Source organism: Lissotriton vulgaris, chromosome 8 (genome assembly GCF_964263255.1).
Source record: "Lissotriton vulgaris chromosome 8, aLisVul1.2, whole genome shotgun sequence".
NCBI lineage: Eukaryota > Metazoa > Chordata > Amphibia > Caudata > Salamandridae > Lissotriton > Lissotriton vulgaris.
The window spans coordinates 1,352,338,406-1,352,360,411 of NC_141696.1; the positions used below are offsets into that span (position 1 = coordinate 1,352,338,406).

At 48.6% G+C, this 22,006-nt stretch overlaps 1 protein-coding gene across 2 annotated transcripts in view; it reads right to left on the reverse strand.

Annotated features, from left to right (window-relative positions):
• Positions 1-22,006, reverse strand: part of CEP57 (centrosomal protein 57) — a 595,025-nt gene that overhangs the window by 125,380 nt on the left and 447,639 nt on the right. For both annotated transcript variants that reach the window (XM_086935295.1, XM_086935296.1), the window contains exon 7: positions 19,673-19,780. In XM_086935295.1, the coding sequence (XP_086791421.1) occupies positions 19,673-19,780 (108 nt within the window). The remainder of the gene's footprint in view (positions 1-19,672; positions 19,781-22,006) is intronic.

Consider the following 22,006-nt stretch of genomic DNA (forward strand, 5'->3'; position numbering starts at 1 on the left):
AGTTACTGCTGGCATGATCATCTTCTTACTCTTTTCCGGGGTTTGTCTCGTCGACGAGATAGTCGTCGATACCACCGTCGACGAAGCTGTTGTCAGCGCCATAGATCCACTTCTCGCCGACGACATAGTAATCGTCGTTGAAGTTCCAGTCAACGATCTCATTGTCATCAATGTCGTCGACGATCCCGTAGTCGACACTGCCGTCGTCGTCCTCACCGTCGTCGACGATGCCACCGGAGTCGACGCCCCCGTCGTCGATACCTTCGCTGTCGACGCCTCCGCCGTCGACGATCTCATCATCGACGTTCCCGTCGTCGACGCTCCCGTTGACGCTGGCTCCAATACCACTACTGGTAATTCCTGTACCTTAGTCGTCGCCGTAGTCGATGATTTCTTCGTCGAAGGTCTCGTCGACGCTCCCATCGACGATGTGCATTTTTTAACCTTCTCCTCAGAAATACTAGAGGACGGCTTCTTGAAAGATGCTGGAGCCATTGGTGGTGTATTTGAAGGCTCAGAAGAGGCTCTTTTGGATTCTCTCTCTTTTAAAGTGAGTCCTTTGCTCTTCTTTGATTTTTTCTGAGGAGATGTTGAAGGACTACGCCCGGAAGACCCTGGACTGGTCTTTAGAGCCTTCTTAGGACGGTCCCCTGAGGAATGAGCCTGAGGAGATCTTGATCTTTTTTTAAATCTCCTAGAAGAAGTGGAGGATTCCTTGTCACTATCGCTAGAAACCACCTCCTTTCTGGCCTTGACCTTCTGAAGCCAAATTAGAAGGCGTCCTTCACGATCTCTAAGGGTCTTACTAGAGAAAGTGCGACATACCTTGCAATCCTTTGCTTGGTGGTCCGGGTAAAGACAATATATACAGTCGTCATGTGGGTCATCTGTGTAGAGTCTCTTTTTAGAGCAGGAGGCACAGGCTCTAAACAGACCCTTTTTCTCCTTTCCAGACATTTTCAGGAATGTAGATAGTAAATAGATTCTAATTTCTCTAATCCAGAAGAAATAGCCTGAATATAAAGCTTCTATAAAGTCTGAAAATCAGATTTTGAGCAGAGCTCAAAGGAGACTCTCTAGCACAACCTGCTGGTAGAAAATCTGAGAGGAAAGAGGTTCTCTCAGGAGGGTTCTAGAGGGTGAGTGTCTCTGATTGGATAAGGGAAAGGTTTGGTTCTTTTTTACATAACGAAGAGTATGGGTTGCAAAAGAAAAATGGGCCTAGGCCTGGTTTACTGTTAGCTTTACTGCTAACCATTACTTTTTTATGTACCGAGACTACAGTCTCAACGACTGGGAAATGATTCAGGTATGTGAATCTATGAAAGCTCCAATACTGGAGTAACTTTATTCCTCTCCGTCCCGGCAACAACTGCCTATCTCCAGAACCTCCAACTCCCACCCACTTTCCAGGTTCCACGCAGGGAACCAGAAACACCCAACATTCCATCCCTATACTGCCCCAAACCAGAAGTGATGCATCAGTTGTTACTGTCCTCTCTGGGTGAGAAAGGGACCATCACTGCAGATCCTGCGCAGTCTAATCTGAAATCTGAATGTATTCGAAAATGTATCCTTGATGTTGGGCCGACAGACTTAAGATTCCACTGAAGAGCCCGCAAATGTCACCTGGCCATCTATTCCAGCAGCCTCAGAGTCAATCTCACTGAAGTCCAGGACAGAGACTGAAAGATCTGGATCATAGCTTGAATGTCCTGGACTCTCCGTTCCGGGAAAAAGGCATGAAACCAAACCATGTCTAGAATGATTTTGATGAGGGGGAAGAGTCAAGTGCTCCAGTTCTACAACAAAACGCAGAAGAGCAGATTCGCCTGCAGGAGGGGAATATGGAAATAGGCAACTTGTGGATCCAATGTCTCCATCCAGGGTAAAGGGCGACAAGACCTTGGCCAGTATCTCAAATTTTTCCTTCCAGAGGAAGGCATTGAAGGACGCAAGTCTAAAATAAGACAAAGCCTCTACCCTTCTTTGGCACCAGAAAGCAGCAGGATTAAACAACCACAACCTACTTCTGGCGCAGACACCTCTTCAGTAGGCCCTTTGGACAAAAGGGCTTGAACTTCCTGCTGCAAAAACAAATGGACAGACGGTCCTCCTTCATTCTTTGGGTGTGGGGGACTAGGGTGACGTGCTATGATGTGAAAAGGAAGAATAGGGCATACCCCTTCTGAAGATTTAGCAGGACTCACAAGTCTAATTTGGCCTAGCAACTCGGCAATAATTGTTGGATCCTGACTCCCATCGAGATTCTGTGATCCACTAAGGGCATAATAAAGAGAGGTGGCCCGTTGACATCAACCGCAACTTTTGTGAGGTTGGACTGGCTGATGCTACCGAATGAGTCTGCTAAAGCCATGAAAAAAAGGAGGTAGGGTGATGCGGTTGGCAAGGCAGGGCAAATAAGCCCTGGGAGCATACAGTGGCTTTACCCTCCTTGAACTGCTCTAGTGCAGAATCTACCTTTTCCCAAACAGGCAAGTCCCATGAAAGAGCATGCATAATAGGGACAATTGGACATCGGCTGAAAAAACAATTTTTGGGTGACGTTGAGAGATTTGTGGACAGGGCACACTTAGTGGGTCCAAGGCAACCACAGCATGGCCAGAGACGACAGCAATCTGTCAGTTCCTTGCAAACATTTAGCTACTAGGGTGGTTGCAGTTTTTGGATCAGAATACCTTCACCCATGAGGTGTAACTTATATGGAATGCATCACCTTCCTTAGCCTGAATGCCCTTTGTGCATCAAACTATTATTAATAACACAATTTCATCACATCATATCATATGTTGTCACTTTCATCAAATTGGTCAAATTCATCAAATTGGTACCATGAATGTGCCTTAATGAATGTGCCTTAACACTCAGGGTGGAAATCTAAGACCTTCAAACACTTATACTGTTTAATAGTCAATCAGTGATGATATAACTAAGATGCTCTTCTATAGCCAATGGTGATCTAATGGCTTCAATATGAATAAAAGCAATTATTTTCCTCTGCCAACGTGAAAGGTTTGCATCAATTGCAATAAAGCATTTTTTTTAAATTTAAACTCGCCTATCGAAGTCATTGCATACGAATTATGCAAATTATTAAACCACGTCTCCATGTCTGGTGTTTACGAAATGGCAGGTCAATACTATTTCAATGACAAAACATGGTTTTTATTAATTCTGAAAAGCACCTAGGCCCATAAGAACTATTCTGCAGTTTTTTTAAAGTACTAAGTGCAAAATTACCAATAGTACATTAGGTAAAAAGAAGTCTTTAGGACGTTCCAGAAATTGTGCTGCACTAAGGCAATTAACCATCTGAGTGTGAAATCTCCTTATCGCTATCTCTGCGGAAAGACAGATTAAACTAGAACAAACCTTTGAATGTGGTCAAGTCACGTACATACTTTGAAGAACAGTTGATTCCCTAAATGCGGTGCGGATTATGCAGACTTTGCCCACATGACATGGGCCTGTGTAAAAATAGAGTCCTACTGGAGTGCAGTACATGCTATCCTCATGCATGACTGGCCTAACCTTACATCCTACCCCGGAGGTGGCCTTACTAGGGTATGTCCAAAATATTCCCAGGCAGTTACGCAAATACACATCCATTGCGATGTTATTAGCAAAACGAGAAATAGCTCTATATTGGGGAAGTAAGTTGGACCCTACCACTAAGGCCTGGTTAAATAGTCTCATCTACTACAACACAAATAGTGATTTATATGCAATTACACTCCCCAGGACATCCAGACCGAAGGATATTTGGGACCCTTGAAATCCCATTTACTAGAGATTGAGAATTACACCTCGTCACAGCCACCGCCGGGAATAGTCCCTATGGGTGTGGGTTGACCCCCTCTCCTCCTCATAAACAAGAAGCCTTTATATATCCTTTGACACGCGAGAAGTAGAGGTGGTTGCATGAATGGGTATAGACTTAGTTGGATGCTATTGCAAAGGGATCTGAACCTAATGTTATGTGTACTTTGCAGTGTGTTTATAAATATGGTATTATGAACATGTACCCGATGTTTTGTTAAAATATGACAAAATGGTAAATCACATTTTTTTAAAAGAAAGAAAAAAAAAGAATAGTTGATTGACAGTTTCCCCGATAATGACCAAATATCTTTTCACTGGCTGGTAACCACAGCTTGTGGCATATTGCGAGGTGATGGATAGACCGTAATGGAAATGGGAGCTAGCCTACTAGCAATTTCAGAGAAACAAAGGTTATTGCCCTTATTTTTGGCTTCACTCGCCTAAAACCAACTTTTGGGAAAGTTCCTTTATAAAACATCCATGGAATACATCTTCCAGAAAGAATAGATAACTGTCCCGTGAAGGATCTATATACCATTCACTGAGTGGAATATTTCATGCTGTGCAACAAAGGAGACATGAACATGTCTTGATCCCAATATCTGGATTCTGAAACACACTCAGACCATCTAATAACTGGTTTTGGCATATCTAAGCAAGGGATGTCCTAACTGGGAAGCTGCTGTGGCGGTACCTGAATTTCTTTCAACTGATTACAGCATAAGGTAAGTAGATAATTACTGGATCGGCTTAAAAAACGGTTTTCCTCACAGAAGGCCTATCCCATGTCTATTTGAAAAGCTAACCTGGTGCATTTGTTCTAGCTTAAAACAAGTACCTGATGTCTTAAAGTCCATAACCTAAGGATATGGTTATAGATTGCAAGCTCACAAATTTCAATCATTGAACAGATGACTTGAGCCTTCGGAATTTTGAGGTCCAGACATTTAGTTTCATTGATATGAGACATAGTAACAGCTGTTATTTATGGTATGTCTAAAAGGCATAGACTAGTCCGTAACTCTTTGTGTGGAACTTTGTGATTGATACTGTCGTCCCGCAGATAACTCACTTCAAATGTCCCAAGATTTAATGTCTATGCAACTAATGTGGATGACAAACGATTCTTCCGGAGAGAGCAAGAAGTGATCCTGCTATATGTGGGTGTGCCCCTTTTATGGGCGAGAGACTAATTGCATATTGGATTGTACTCTAGGTAGAAACCCCCCACGACCTAAGCCCAAACCGGGGATGGCCAGGGCATTAATGGATGGGATGACTAACTTGGACTTCATTGATGCCAGGAGAGCACTTACTCTGGGACAGAAGGAATACATGTATCATTTTGTGGCACATGGTACAGGCTACTCCTATCTCGGTAACTGGGGGATGAGTTGCCTCCAGTGGAACACCTGAATAGATTCCTATCATATGATGCCGCCCTGCTGGTCACAAATGACCCCAAATAAATTTGGAGAAACTACAGGTTTCCAACTTCATTCTTGCTATTCCTGAAATGACGCTAGAAACGGAATCGAATATGCTACTTACCAGTATGCATCTGTTCTTGGCATGTAGGACATTCATATCTGTGCATAGATCGCCGCCTAGTGTTGGGTCCGGATGATCGCACATTGTTGTCCTGGAAGAGTCTTCGAAGTATCACAAGATAGTTAACTCCTCCCCTGGACTACAGTGCGCATGGGCATCGACTCCATCCTCAGATTGTTTTTAGCCATTGTGGCCAAGATGGAGTGAAACTAAGTGAATGATGACCATGCCAGAAGTATGTGTGAATGCTGCAGCCGCTACAGGCGCCGGGGAGGAGGGCGGGCGATATGAATGTCAGCAGCCCTACATGCCAAGAACAGATGCATACTAGTAAGTAGCATATTCGGTTCGAGGCATGTGGGCTGATGAATTCATATCTGTCCATAGAATATATAGCAGTCCCTCCACTAACGGCTGCCGCCTGTGCGAGCTGCAGCAGTTTGGAAAAGTGTTTTTAGAAAAGCCTGCCCTACAGCTGCCTGCTGTTTGGAGTGCACATCAACACAGTAATGTTTTGTAAATGTGTGTGTGGTAGACCATGTGGCTGCTCTACATATGTCTTCCAAAGGAATATTTCCAAGGAAAGCCATGGAGGCCCCCAACTTTCGGGAGGAGTGGGCCCGTGGTGGAATGGTGAGAGTGCGCTTGGCTTTCTGATAGCAGATCTGAATACATTTAACGATCCACCTGGCTATACCAGCCTTGGAAATTGGGTTACCTTTGTGTTGTGGCGCAAAGGCAACAAATAGTTGTTTAGTCTTCCTAAAATCTTTGGTCCTATCAATGTAGTACATTAGGGCCCTTTTGACGTCAAGTGTGTGGAGCATTCTCTCCGCAAGTGACTCTGGATTTTGGAAGAACACAGGTAGTTCTATAGTCTGGTTGATATGGAACTGAGACACTACCTTAGGAAGGAATTTAGGGTTAGTGCGAAGCACCACCCTGTTAGAATGAATTTGAATAAATGGCTCTTGGATAGTTAGTGCCTGGAGTTCACTAACTCGTCGTAGCGACGTAATCGCAATAAGGAAAGCCACTTTCCATGTCAAGAATTGAATCTCGCAGCAATGCAGTGGTTCAAAAGGGGGACTCATCAGCCTGGTGAGGACCACATTGAGGTTCCACTCTAGAGCTGGTGGCGTCAGCGGAGGAATGACTCGTTTGAGTCCTTCCAGAAAGGCTTTAATGGCTGGCACCCTGAAAAGTGAGAGGTGCTGTCTGTTCTGGAGATAAGCAGCCATTGCGGATAAATGGATACGAATGGAAGCATAGGCCAGATTACATTTGTACAGATGTAAGAGGTAACAAATGATGTTTTGGATAGATGCATCCAGCGGGTTAATGTTGTGGTCTGCACAATAAATGACAAACCGCTTCCACTTCGCCGCATAGCATGCTCTGGTGGTGGGCTTCCTTGCCTCCCGGATGATGTCCATACAGTCAGGAGGTAAGTTGAGGTAGCCAAACTCTAAGACTTTAGGAGCCATGACTCTTGGTGGCCAGAGGCCCTTGGAAAAGCTCCTATCCCGACGGACCACGCACGCAACCTGGGCGTCATCCTGGATTCCTCACTCTCGATGAACAGACAAGTCAACGCCGTCTCTTCATCTTGCTTCAACATTCTTCGCATGCTCAAAAAAAACATTTCGCTGGATCCCCACCGAAACTAGAAAAACAGTCACTCACGCTCTGGTCATGAGCCGACTGGACTACGGAAACACCCTCTACGCCGGTACTACAGCAAAAACCCAGAAAAAACTCCAACGCATCCAGAACGCTTCTGCCAGGCTCATATTAGACATACCACGTAACGAACACATCTCTGGCCACCTGAAAAACCTCCACTGGCTCCCCGTCAATAAGAGGATTACTTTCCGGCTCCTAACCCACGCACACAAAGCACTCTACGAAATCGGACCCGAATGCCTCAACACACGACTGTCCTTCTACACCCCCCCCGCCAGCTACGATCCTCCAACCAAGCCCTTGCCACTGTACCTCGCATCAACAAAACGACCATGGGCGGTAGATCCTTCTCCTACCTGGCAGCTAAAACATGGAACTCACTTCCCACTCATCTTCGCCTTACTCAGAACCACCTAGCATTCAGGAAGCAACTTAAAACGTGGATATTTGATAAATAATTCCCCACCCTTCCTCAAGCGCCTTGAGACCCTCTGGGTATGTAGCGCGCTATACAAATTTATTGACTTGACTTGCCTTGAGATCGCCAGGTTGAGCTGTTGCGGATCTGGATGCTGAATGTCGCCATGGTTCTGCGTCAAAAGCCTGGGTGTGAGGCGCAGCCTTTGATGCAGTACCACGGACAGTTGCAGAAACGTGGTGTACCATGGTTGGCGAGCCCACATCGGAGCAACCAGGATGAGAGTCATCGAGTGCTGCTACAGCTTGCGCGCCACCAGCAGCATCAGGGGTGCTGGGGGAAAAGCGTACACAAATTTGCCTGACCAGTTCATCCATATCGCATTGCCTTGCGACTGTGGGTGTGGAAACCTGGCGGCAAAGCTTTGGCATTTTGTGTACTCCTTTGTGGCGAACAGGTCTATCTCTGGATGACCCCACCTTTGGAAGTACGGGTGGAGTACTGATGGATGTATCTCACACTCGTGCATTTGGTGGCTGTACCTGCTGAGCAGGTCCGCCATCTGATTGTCCTTGCCTGGGAGGTGTTCTGCCATGAGGAAGATGTTTCTCTGAATGGCCCACTTCCACATGCTCTCAGAGTGTGTTCCTCCCTGCTTCTGAATGTAGTACATGGCCGTCATGTTGTCCATCCGGATCAACACGACCTTGTTGCACAGATGTACTTTGAAGGCTTTTAGTGCCATGAAGATCGACATCAGTTCTAGAACATTGATGTGCATCTTCCTTTGCTGTGGTGTCCACAGTCCCTGCACAGTGTAGTGGAGTACATGAGCTCCCCATCCCTGGAGAGAAGCGTCCGTCGTCAGGATGATCTGTGACACATGCTCTTGGAACGGTCGTCCCTTGCAAATGTTTTGTGGATTTCACCAATGCAGAGAGTTGTATGCTCGACCGCTCACCAACACTAGGTCCTTCAACTGTCCGTGAGCCTGAGTCCACTGACGTGCTAAGCACTCCTGCAGCGGACGCATATGTAGCCCCGCATGCGGGACTATGGAGATGCAGGAGGCCATCATGCCTATCAACTGCATGAACACTCGTGCTGGAAGCGAGTGTTGAGGTCTGAATTTCTGTATCAGCGATTGAATGCTGCTGACCCTCACTGAATTCGGCTGTGCTGTGGCTGCCAGAGTGTTTATTGTCGCACCCAGATACTGCCGTATGTGGGCGGGTTGCAGGTGAGACTTTGGGTAATTCAGTGAGAATCCCACATCGTGAAGAAGGTGAATGGTGTGGGACATGTGGGCGGCACACTGCTGGGCCGACTTTGCTTGGATGAGCCAGTCGTCCAGATAAGGGTAGACGTGAATGTTTTGTTTCCTTAGGTGTGCTGCCACGTCGCCAGGCACTTCGTAAACACCCTGGGTGCCGTGGTGACCCCAAAAGGCAAAACCTTGAACTGGTAATGTTGGTTGTGGATGGTGAACTAGAGGTATTTTTTGTGTGACAGGTGTAGCGGAATATGAAAATATGCATCCTTCAGATTTAAAGTTGCGAGAAAATCCCCCTGATTGAGCAACGGTAGGACTTGCTGCAGGGTCAGCATGTGAAAGTGCTCCGATAGGATGTACTGATTGAGCGGTCTGAGGTCCAGTATGGGTCTGAGGGGCCCATCCTTCTTTGGTATTAAGAAGTACAGGGAGTAAGCCCCTGTGCCTCTTTCTTTCACAGGCACAAGCTCGATTGCCCCTTTTTGCAGCATGACGAGGACCTCCTGCTGCAATAAGTGCAAATGCTTGGCGGACATAGGATGGTGTTTTGGGGGTATGTTGGGTGGAGTGGATGTTAACTCCAGACAATAACCGTACTATATAAGCTGTGTGACCCACCTGTCTGTGGTGATGGACTTCCAGACTGGCAGGAACTGTTGAAGTCTCCCCCCGACAGGTGTTGCGTGGTCGGGCGGCAGTGACAAGGCGTCACTGTTTGTTAGTGGTGGAGGACCTGGAGTTGTTGTTTCCACGACCTCTGCCTTTGGCGCTGTTTCCACGATATCCACCTCGACTTTGTTTGGTGTATGTGGTCTGCGTGTTGCCTTTACAGTACTGTGTGGTTTGAGAGAGCTGGCCTCTGGAAACACCTCTAGTGCTTGAGCGACGAAAAGAACCACCCCTGAACTGCTGGGACTGCAGAGCCCCCATGCACTTAGCAGTTTCAGTGTCCTTTTTTATTTTCTCCAAGGTGGTGTCCACCTCTGGGCCAAATAGATGATCAGGGTTTACTGTCCGATTAAGAATGGTGGTCTGTATCTCCGGCTTGAATCCTGAGATTCTGAGCCAGGCATGTCGTCTCAGCATGACACTAGTGTTGATAGCTCTGGCCGCGGTGTCAGCCGCGTCCAGTGCACATTTAATAGAAGCACTGGATATCAGCTTCCCCTCTTGGATGAGCATCTCAGCTGCCTCTTTGTATTCGTCTGGCAGGTGCTGCAACAGGGTCTCCAGTGTGTCGTAATGTGCCCTGTCATACCTTGCTAGAAGTGCTTGTGTATTTGAAATGCGCCAGATATTGGCCGTTTGAGCTGCCACCCTTTTCCCTGATGCCTCAAACACCTTAGATTCCTTATCTGGGGGAGGAGCATCACCCGTTGTTTGTGAATTAGCCCTCTTCCGGGCATTAGAAACAACAAGAGAGTCCAAAGGCAACTGTCCCTTGATGTAAGTAGGGTCACTAGGTGCCGGTTTATACTTCTCAATTCTAGGGTTTATTACCCTGGCTCTCGTAGGCTCTTTAAAGATCTCCCCAGCATGCTTCAAGACACCCTTCAACATAGGCAGAGTCTTGAGAGTCCTCTCTGAGACGGAAAAGGTGTAAAAAAAAAAGTCCACTTCAATGGGGTCAGCATGGAGCTGGACGTCATGATTTTTAGCTGCCCTTTCAATGAGGGCATTAAACGCAGCCGAATCATCTGTAGGTGACGTTTTTACAGCATACATCTGAGTGTCTGGGGTAGAGTGAGGATCACCTGGGTCAGCACCAGCTGCCCAGGGTTCATTGGTGTCATCTGGGTCAGTGTAGACAGGATAGCTGTACTCATCATCATCACCTTCCCCAGTGTCCACATCTGAATAAGTGGGTGAGACATCATGGCCATGTGGAGAAATTGGTTCCACAAGAACAGGGGTCGAAGTGGAATCCTTCTTTTTCTTTAGTGGAATTTAATAGGACTCCATTGGCTGTTCCGGGGCAATTTTCCGCTTATGAAGGGAAAGTCTGCCTGTTTCGGCATCAGTAAAATGTTCTTGATGTTCTTCCAACGAAGATTGTCGATGCTTTAAGGCTGGGACCACCGTCGTCGACATCGGCACCGAGGACACCTTCTCGGGCACGTTGGTGACCATCCTAGGGGCGAAAGCCTTTGGCGCCACTTTCGGCGGCAACGTAAAGTGAATGGGCGTCGACGCTTTCTGAGGTTTATCGACAGGCTTCGAAGGTGGAGGATCTTTTGGCCCGACACTTGGGGCCTTGTCCTTGATGCGCTTCAGGGAGTCTGCCACTTGCTTGGAGAAAGCGGCGGACGGCTGCGTTGAGTCGACGGAATCCTTCGAGGCACCACTAGACGTGGACTCGTGGGTTGGGCCGCTCTTGGCCTTGTCTTGTCGACGCGGAGTCTCTAGAACCTTCGGATCACCTAGCCCTTTGTCGGTGTCGACCGTCTTTGGCGCCGATTTGCTCGGCTCGACTGCCTTGACCTTTGTCTTTGGCGTGCCAGACTTCGTCTCGACGCCCTTGAGCTGTTTCTTCGGGTCGATAACGCCCTTTCGCTTCGTCAGTGCCGACAGGTCCGAGGGCTTTGAGCCGACCAAAGCAATACGCACTTTCGGTTTCGAGGGGGGCACCAGTGCTTTCACTTGCGTCGAGACCGGTGTCTTCACTTTCGGTTTCGATTTTGAAGGGTGCGGCTCAATAGCAATGTCCGTAGCCGAGCCCGAAGGCGGGCCGTAGAACCCACTGGAAGATCTTGGGTATGGCCTAGTGGCGATCCCTCAACCCGAGCCTTTTGAAGCGTTTCGGCCCCAATGTCAGTTTGAGTTAGCTCTTCGCTCGAGCTATCTTCCATGGCCCCAAAGGCCCCATCGTCGTCTCCTACCTCGTCGACGACTTCTTCTGCTTCGAGCATTTCAACGTCCGTGTCGTAGTTGTAGTCGACCTCCGACGCAGGATTCGACAGGTTCTCACTAACTTCCCGGTCAGCTCCCTCATCATCCCCGGCATCGAATATGTTCACAGGCGCCGGTGCAGTCTGCTGGGCCTCCTGGCGCGCAGCGCGACGATGCATAAGAGTCTTCTTGGATCGAAATCAGGAACAAGCCATGCAGCTGGCTTCATCATCAGCGCCAAGAAACCGTCTGGTGAACGCTGCGGTCTACAAGTATTTTAAATTCAAATTCATGATCCAGCGACAGACACTTGTTGCACACTGGGTGGACGTCGATGTGGGGATACTTTGAGTTGCACACGGGACATCTCTTGAACGGGCTCCGTTCCATGATGGTCCGTCGATAAGGTCTCAGGCGTCAACTGGGCCTTCAGCGTCGAAAGCACGCAGCTCTCTGGAAACCGGCTCGGAACTGAGCTGGAAGAATCGGGCACCGAACGCAAGACTATACCGACGAAAAACTAAAGGCCTTTTGGCCTTAAGAAAGTTTTATATCGATTCCGACTAGAGTGAACCAATATACATCCGAACCCGATGGCGGAAAAAAACATTCTGAGGATGGAGTCGATGCCCATGCGCACTGTAGTCCAGGGGAGGAGCCACCTATCTCGTCTATGGGGGAGCCTTAGCAGAAAGGAATTCAGTGGGTGCTATGGAAGGAGTAGTACAGGGAGCTTCCACTGTTATCCATTCACCAGTGGAGGATGGTTAGGGGGTGAGGTGGCCTTTGGGGTACCCACCTCCCCCCCGTTAGGATGATTATGGATTGGGAAGTCTGGCAGGGGTGGAGGGATCAGAGGAAAGTCTGCGGCGGCTCCTCTGCTATGGTGGAGGAGCTCCCCCCCCTTCCAGCAGCCCAAAGAAAATAAAACAATAATAAACTGTGATTTATTATCGCTTTATTTTGTGTACCAGAGTCTTGGGAGATGGGCCAGGGGGATAACAGGCACCAACAGGAGTGTTATGCACTGTTATCAGTGCACATGACAGTTTGGCCGGCCGTCTCAGACTGACCAACCCGTCAAGCGCACTTTGAATGTACTGCACGCAGGCTGCACTACAGCCTGCGTGGAGAACACGCCCAGGCTGCCATTCCCTTGCTGAGCGCCGAACCACGGCGCTCAGACCAATCACAACACTGCATTGCAGCAATGCAATTGGCTATGGGGAGCCTGGGTGCTTCGTACTTCTGGCTGGAGCACAGTGTGGATAGGAAGGATGATGAGAAGAGAGGCAGAGGCAAGGAGATAAGTTAAATGTTTTTTTAAACTAAAAACTCTGACCCCCTTACCCTTGATGCGTGCCAGCCGCCACTGGGGAACGAGGAGGGTCGAAGAGTATCGCAGTGTGATAAATCAAAAGATCACGATGAGATTGTATTTATAATGGTCTTTACTCGGTCAGTGTTCACAGACTGGAAGAGGTGGGGGTTTGGCTCTGTATGTTGTATGTATGAATACATCACACAACAAAAATCACAAGTTACTTGCCTTCGGTAACAATATATCTGTAAGAAACATTAGTAGTGATAGATTCCTTACCTTCGAATTTCCCGCAGGCGTCAGACTGGATCCGGAAAGTATTCGTCTGCAGTACCCCTGCGCGTCGGTAGGTGTGGTCTTGCGGCCCGCGTGCGTTGCTGTCGCTGAGAGGATGTCGCTGGAAGTACTTAAACGCGCCCACGGGCGCTGACGTCAGTTCTGTACATGACTTTCCGTGCCAGGAACGCAGAGCCATGCAAGAAACTGACCACTGGTGCCATGAAACTAGGGCCCTGAAAGGGAGGACCTTAACCCTAGAATTCACAGAACAGGGAGGATGGGTGGGGCGGTAAGGAATCTATCACTATTAATGTTTCTTACAGATATATCGTTACCAAAGGTAAGTAACTTGTGCATCTGAAAGACGTAGTGATAGATTCCTTACCTTAGAATAGATACCCCAGCAATACCAACCCCAGTGGTTGGTCTGCGAACCAAGATCACACCAGAAAGTCCTGGAGAACAGAACGGCCAAAGAAGCTGTCTCTGCGGTCTTGGCTGTCCAGGCAGTAATGCTTGGTAAACGTGTGCAACAAGGCCCACGAAACTGCCTGACAGATGTCATGCAAGGGAACTCCCCGTCCCAAAGCAGTAGTGTCTGCAGTCACCCTGGTAGAATGGGCGGCGAAGCGCCACTGGAAGCTCCTTTTTAGCCAAAGAATAACAAGCCTTAATGCACAGAATGACCCACCGAGAGATGATCCACTTGTGCACGGCCCAACCTTTCTTGGCGCCCACGCAGCCAACAAAGAGCTGGTCATCCACCAGGAACTGTTGTGCAAGATTAAAGTAGAATGAGAGCGCACGTTTTGGCTCCAGACGGTGAAGCCTCTCTTCCTCTTTAAAGGGATGCGGAGGCTGAAAGAAGGTGGGCAAAGTGATGGTCTGCCCGATGTGAAAAGCAGTGACAATCTTTGGCAGAAAAGATGGACGAGTACTTAGAACAACTTTGTCCGACAAGGACAGAGAGAAAGGGAGGTCTAGAAGAAAGAGCTTGGAGCTCACTCACTCTTCGGGCAGAGGTAATAGCCACCAGGAAAGCGGTCTTCAAAGTAAGAAGATGAAGAGGACAGTTGTGAAGTTACTCGAAGGGATCACACATCAGATATGTCAGAACCAGGTTCAAGTCCCGCTTAGGCATTATGAAAGGAAAAGGGGGGAAAAGAGGAGTAATGCCTTTTAAGAACCTATTTACAAAAGGGGACTTGAAACGGGAAGGCTGATCTGGAAGCCGAAAAAAGGCTGAAATGGCCAAGAGGTAGTCCTGGATAGTGCCCAGAGCAGAGCCCTGCTGGGCCAAGGAAAGCAGAAATAGAAGGACCTCTGAAAGAGGGGCAGAAAGGGGATCCACAGCCTTTGCTGTGCATCATGCTACAAATGTATTCCAACTGCAGGCTTATACCGTCTTAGTGGAGGGACGCCTGGCTGCCAAGATTACATCACAAACTTCAGGAGGCAGGTCAAAAGACGTCAACTGCCACCGCTCCATCTCCAAGCAAGGAGGTAGAAGCTGAACATGTTCGGATGGAGGATCGTTCCCTGTTGCTGCAACAGAAGAGCCTCCCGAAGAGGCAGTCAGACCAGGGGAGCGATAGTCATGCTGAGTAGCTCAGGATACCATACTCTTCGAGTCCAGTCCTGACCCAAAAGAATGACTTGCGCTTGATATTCTTCAGCAATCCGAGTAGAAGTGGAATAGGCGGAAAAGCGCATAGTAGAACGCAACTCCACTCGCGACGAAAAGTGTCGCCTAGCGAGCATCGCCTTGGAAATTCCAACGCGCAGAACTGCTGACATTGCACATTCTCTTTGGTGGCGAATAAATCTAACCAAGGCTCTCCCCACTGCTGAAAGAGACCTTGTGCCTCAGAGTTCAAATGCCATTCGTGATCAATCATGCACTGGCGGCTGAATTTGTCCGCCCTGGCGTTCAAAGAACCTGCCAGGTGTTGAACCACCAGGGAAATGCCCTGATGTGCCAGCCATGTCTAGAGGCGCAGAGCCTCCTGACATAGGGTTCACAACCCCGCCCTGTTTGTTGCAGTACCACATGACGGTGGTGTTGTCTGTGAACACCTGCACTACTCTTCCCCAGTCAGAGGGAAGGAATGCCTTCAGTGCAAGCCGGATTGCCCGAAGCTCAAGAAGGTTGATGTGGAGCCTGGACTCAGTCTTAGACCAGAGGCCTCTGATTTCCGCCTCTCCAATGTTGTCGCCTCATCCTAGAAGGGAAGCGTCCGTCACAACTGTGTGATCCGGTTGGGGAAGGGAGAGGGATCTGCCATTATCCCAATCGCGATTCATGAGTCACCACTGCAATTGGCGTGCAGTGCCTTCTGAGATCTGGACCTGATCGGACAGGTTGCCCTGATGCTGTGCCCACTGCAACTTCAGGTCCCACTGCAGGGCCCGCATATGCCATCTAGCATGATCTACTAGCGGGATGCAGGAGGCCATCAGGAGCCGGAGGGTCATCCTGACCGAAACCCGGGATAGAGGCTGAAAGATCGTAATCATAGCCTGAATATACCTGACTCGCTGCTCGGGAGGATAAACCCGAAACCACGCCGAGGGCAGAACCGCTCCGATAAAGAGGAGCTTCTGAGAGGCAATCAGGTGCGACTTCGGCACATGGAAAAGCGTGGCTCAATGGTTAGAGCGGCAGACCCTGATGCAGAGGTCTGGCCCGGGACCAGGTTTCAATTCCCGCCTCGGCGGCTCTTAGACGCAATCTCCCCGGACCTGATAATTCTCGCCTCGGTGCCTAGTCTAATCATGGATCCCACTCTGTGACTCTGGGCAATAGCTTGCTTAATCTCCACAACGGCCCCTGCAGCGCTTGGATGCCTGGCTTCACCTTGGGGGTGCCCAGGAGTGAACATCTCACAGGAAAGCCAGGAACGGTTCCACAGCGGTATGAATACAGTGCTATGAGACCTCTGGGTAGAAGGCGCTATATAAATACAAACACATTTACATTGATGGAGAACCCCAGCAAATGCAGGCGGTCGGCCGTAGTTTGGAGGTGGGAAACGACTGCCTGGGGCGAGCCCGCCTTCAACAACCAGTCGTTGAGATAGGTGAAGATTCGAACCCCTGATCTGCGCAGATGAGCTGCGACCACCGCCATCACCTTTGTGAACACCGGATGGGCGCTGGTAAGGCCGAAGGGGAGCACGGTAAACTGAAAGGGATCGTGGCCCACCGTGAACCACAGGTAACGTCGGTGGGCCAGCAGGACGGGGGTGTGGAAATATGTGCCCTGCAAGTCCAACGCTACCATCCAGTCTAAAGGGTCGCGGGCAGACAAGACCTGAGCTAGCGTCAACAGCTTGAACAACTCCTTCCCGGTCCAAGATAGGACACAGGCCCTTGTCCTTCTAGGGGACCAGAAAGTAGTGGGAATAACGACGACAACCTACTTCTGGCACAGGAATGCGCTCCTTGGCCAATAGGGCTGTCAACTTCCTGCTGAAGAAGCGCAAGATGATCCTCCGACATGCGGTGGTATTAAGGTCGCATGGCTGGAGGGGTAGCCTTGAAAGGGAGGGAGTAGCCCCTTCGGACTATTTGCAGCACCCACTTGTCCGAGGTGATGTTGCGCCAGAGGGGGAGATAATGGCAAATTCTGCCGCCCACTGGCGTTTGATGGTCCCGAAAGTGTGGACTAGGAAGGCTTTGCAATGGATGCTGCCAGGGTGGAGGTGGACTGACCCGCCCGCTGGCCCCCAGAACCGCATCGGCAGTTCCAAAGTCTGCGCTGAGGATGTTGCTGCGGCGGCCTGTGGCTCTGGAATGAACGTGTTGGGCCACCCCTTCCTTGGCCAAGAAAGGAGCGACAAGCAGAAGATGGTGGAGGGCGAATGGCCGGCAGGCCCAAGGACTTGGCCGTAGCCCCTAAGTCCTTAAAGCGCTCCAGCGCACTATCTGCTTTATTGTCAAAAAGGCGAATGCCATCAAAAGGCATGTCCATCAGAGTGTTTTGGACATCCCCTGAGAAGTGAGTTGTCCTCAGCCAGGCGTGGCACCGAAGCGCCACCGTTGTGGAAATCGCCCTACCAAGCGAGACGGCGGTATCAAGCCCACAACGAATGGCCAACTTAGCTGCTACCGCTTGAGTGAGTACTTGAGAGAGTACTGTTTGTGCCTCCTCCGGACAGTTGGGCAGCACCTGCGCAACCATATCCCACACAGTGTGGGAATAACGGCCCAAGAGGCATGCAGTGTTCACCGCCCTAAGCTGGCAGATGAAAACAGCTTCTTGCCAAGCTGCTCCAGCTTCTTGGATTCCCTATCCGGAGGTGCGGAAGGGAACGCGCTCTGGGAAGCAGAAGCTTGGACAACCAAGCTCTCGGAGAGGGGTGATGAGTGAGAAAGAGGGGGTCGCCTGGAGCCGGATGATGGCGTTGGGCCACGTTCCTGTCCACAGGAGCCCCTGTGTTGGGCCTGGACCAAGTGCCCAAAAGAACGTCAGAGAGTGCCTCATTAAAAGGCAGCAAGGGCTTCGCAGAGGTTGCCGCCGGCTGAAGCACTGCTGTCAGGAGGTTAGTCCTGACGACCACTGTAGGGAGTTTGTGGTGGAGAGTCTCGGCCGCCCTATGCAACACCACTGCATAACTCGCTCCCTCCTCCATAGCCCCGGTAGGAGGAGACCGCATGCCAAGGTCAGGAGAGGTGTCAAAACCACTGGCATCCCCCAAATCCTCTGCCCAGTCCGTATCATAATCACACTGTTGTATGAGAGGGTCCTCAGACCCCTCCCAGTCCTCTCCTTCCTCCGAAGTCTGTGAAATAGGCTGAAATAAGGAGGACGGACGTAGGGGTAGAGAAGCCCCATCAGCGTGGGAATCGGCGTTGAGCAACGCCGATCCAGCGCCGCGCGAAACCGGGGTCAACGTCAGCAGTAGCACCGGACAATGCCAGGAGGGGTCGACACCGGTGGAGGTGTTATGAGGTCAACTGGTGTCGCCCGGGATCCGAGCCCAGATCCAGGGGGTGTACTGCGGCGCTAACGCCAACGGCAGGGCCTGAGCCACCGGTGATGGAAGGGGAGGACCCCCAGTCGGGCCCACAGGCGCACTAGCGGGGCACACGGCCCAAAGAGTTGTGCCATGGCAGCAGGAAATTCTTGGACCTGAGCAGTCGTCGCCGACGGACCCGGAAAGGGCGGGTGGGCTGGTGGCGACGTCGCAGCCTCTGCCGGAGCTGCGGGGGTGGCAGCACCCTCAGCCGCGTCACGCGATGGGAAGTTGAAGAGCGACAACGCTTCCTCAACTTCTTCTTGGAATGCTTCGACTTACCTGACTCCGAGTGAGAAGACTTTGATCCAGAGGAACGATGGTGACGATTCCACGACCAGTACCTCGACCTTCCACGGGACCAGGACCTTGAGCGGCGCGGAGCCGACTGACTGTCTTCCAGCATCTTTCGGGACCACTCCCGCAAAGTTTTCGGTGCCATTGCCCGGCAGTCGGGGTACGACTTGGGGTCGCACCCCAGGCAGTAAAGACACAAGCGGTGTGGGTCCATCACCGACATCATGAGGTGACAGTCCCCACAGTTCTTAAAGTCGGGCATCCCTACGACACCAGGGGTCGATCGACTCGAAAAAGTGAGACAAAAGGCCTTGAAAAACTAAGTCAAAAAGTGACTGGGGGTACTTGCTCTCCCGGATCTGTGCTTGCTGGCGCGGAAAAAGAAAGAACTGACGTCAGCGAGTGTGGGAGCGTCCAAGTAGCTCCAGCGGCGTCATCTCTGCGACAACAACGCACTTGGAGCCACACGACGACGCCTACGGACGCGCAGGGGTACTGCTGGCGAAAACTTTCCGGATCCAGTCTGACGCCTGGGGGTAATTGGAAAGTAAGGAATCTATCACTATGTGTTTCTTTCAGATAAATGTCCCAAGATGAATGACTGGATTTCTAAAATTGTTCTACTTTGCTTATAATGCACCAGGTGAATTCAGAGTTCCTATAGGAGGAAAGCTGCTCAGGTGTTCCCACTGGAAGTAAGGCCCACACTACTAGAGCTGACACACTGCGATACTTAGAAGATTCAGGATTGTGATTGTGAAGTCCGAGGATACTCTGGGGATTTGAGTGCAGATTTACAACAGTATCCTCTAGTAGTACGGATATCTCATGAGTAAGGAGGGTGTGGGGGGGACATAGGATTAGGCTAGCAAGCTAGAAACCTCAAATGTCATAGATCTAGGTCATTAAGTTAATATAGAAAAAATTATGTTTAGGTTATGTAACTTTCAGATAGATTGATTACATTTGAAAATATTCTGTAATATTAATTTAAAGTCAAAACATATGAATTTAAGCACACACTCCCAAAACTAAATTCCATTCATGCTCCAGAAACTTCTGCATTCATCTCTGGCGAACTTCCAAACACACATTACCAAGTCCATCTGATTGCTTTTCTTTTTCTTTGTTTTTGTTTTGCCTGGTCTGGAAGACTGAGTGGCTGACCTTAGGAAAATTCTGTTAGCATCCAATCCAGTCTGAAGCTGAAAATAAATATAAAAATGCAGATTAAATAATAATTTGCAAATTGATTCAAACCGAACATAACATATCAACATATTGTCAGGATGGTATATCATTTGTCAGGCGAGTATATTACATTAGATGACCCAAACTAAACTAGTGTTAGTTCAGAAACTCCTTTCTAGACTAAGTTCACACTACAGAAATACCACATGCATACATCTACAATTCAGAAATGAGTTGTGGAGACTCAGTCCTGATGATTTACGTTTGTCTAACCATAGAGAAATAGCTTAACCTCACTTATAATCCAGTGAGTTCGTTGACTAACGCCTTAAGCAAAAGACAGAAAAAAGAACAAATAAGAAACTGAATACAGGATCACAAATATACATGGATAAACCATTATCAAAATGGATACTACTATAATAGTAGTTCCTGCAGCCATGCACGGAATGCAGGAATGCACTTGCTGTGTGGCTCAGACTGATATTTTCTTGTATCAAATATCTAAGCTACCTTTTACAAGTCACGCGGTGACATTATTGTAAAACTAAGTGGTAAAATACATACTAGTGCATTACTTAACAACAATAAAACTATTTCATAAACTGTATGTTGGTTTCTCTAAGTGAACCGGGGATTTGGGGGGGCGAGTGCGGGTGTAATGGAATAAGAGCCTATGCAGTTGAAGTACAGAGTTACAAGAGACATATTTTATTGTTACAGTTCTTGGTTAAGGATTTTGCTTCTGTATGGGTAGGTTCATGTTATACATATATGAGGAAACAGTGCAACAGACAGTGTGTCGTCCCTTAAACGTTTTCAGAGAACTATTCTAGATAGGGAGAGGTGTTGAGGACATGCTGAGGAGAATTAGTCACAAAAATCGAGATTTTGACATATTCTGAAACTATTTAATATTATATAGATTAGATTCCACTGTTTTGGGTCAAGCGACTCAAGGTTTGCATATACAAATCTATGGATTCTCAAAATACCGAGCACCATTTATGCTTCTTTATATGGCACAGGATTTGAATGTGGCAGAATAAGCCAACCAACTTCACGATAAGAGCAACCTGGATACTTTTGTGTGAATTATAAGGAGGCCAGACAGAATCTTTCCTGTGCTGACCACTAGTCACACCTTACATTATGTCAAGTCATACTCTGTTGCTCAGACTATTCTTCTAGTTAAAAAGCATGTTCAATTACCAACCAGAGAAATTAATTTGTGCCGTTTTCACACAGATATCTCTTTCAGGTAGCCATCCACCATCTTCCTCCACTTTGAAGAATAGCCCACTCCAATCTATTAACATCAACCATAGTTTTTACAAGTAAATATCATCTCATCCGCATTTTATATGCATTCAATACTAAGGTTCGTGAGGAGCAATTTTCAAGTGGAAGTCTGCCGGAACTACAGCCAACTTCTAATTAAAATTATTGTAGTCCGATATTAAAAGGCTTTAACAAAGTTATTGAAGTTAAACAAATGCTATGACAAATACAACTTAACAATTCCAAACTTCAAATGACTATCCTAATAGAATTTACTGAGAAATCTTCCCAACACATAGAGGCTTTCACAGAAACAATGTTAGTCTGGCAAATTAAAATAACCCCCTTAATCCTACCCATTCTCAAAGTGCACTGGATTGCAGTCTTATGAAAGCAAACCCAGTGAGAAGTAACAGTAAACAAGCTCTGCCAAAATCAAAAGGTCTGGCTTTAATATGGAATATGCTAACACATAGAGAGATAAACAAATGGGCACCTGTGCTTGTAAGTGTTTCCATGAGAAAGCTTATAAAAGCTACACTTCTTGGCTGGAACGATGCCTAGCAGTAAAGAACAAGTTACTTACCTTCAGTAACGCCTTATCTGGTAGAGACTCCTTACCTTAGAATAATCCCCTGCCATCAGACAGGATCCAGAAATGTTTTGTAAGTAGTACCCGTGCATGTCGGTAGGTGGCGTTGTTAGGCGTTATTAGACTCCTCGTGGCATCATCTGCCGTGATGGAGGTGATGTGCACACTGCCTATCTAGATGCCACGCAAGTGCGCTGACGTCAGTCTCTTTTTGCGACTTTCCACGCCAGGCACGCGGAGAAAGAAGAACACTGACCACTGGTGAGGAAGACTAGGGCTCTGAAGGGGAACAGTCTTGACCCTAAACATCTGCTCGCAGGGAGGGGAGGACAGGTAGGTCAGTAAGGAATCTACCAGATAAAGTGTT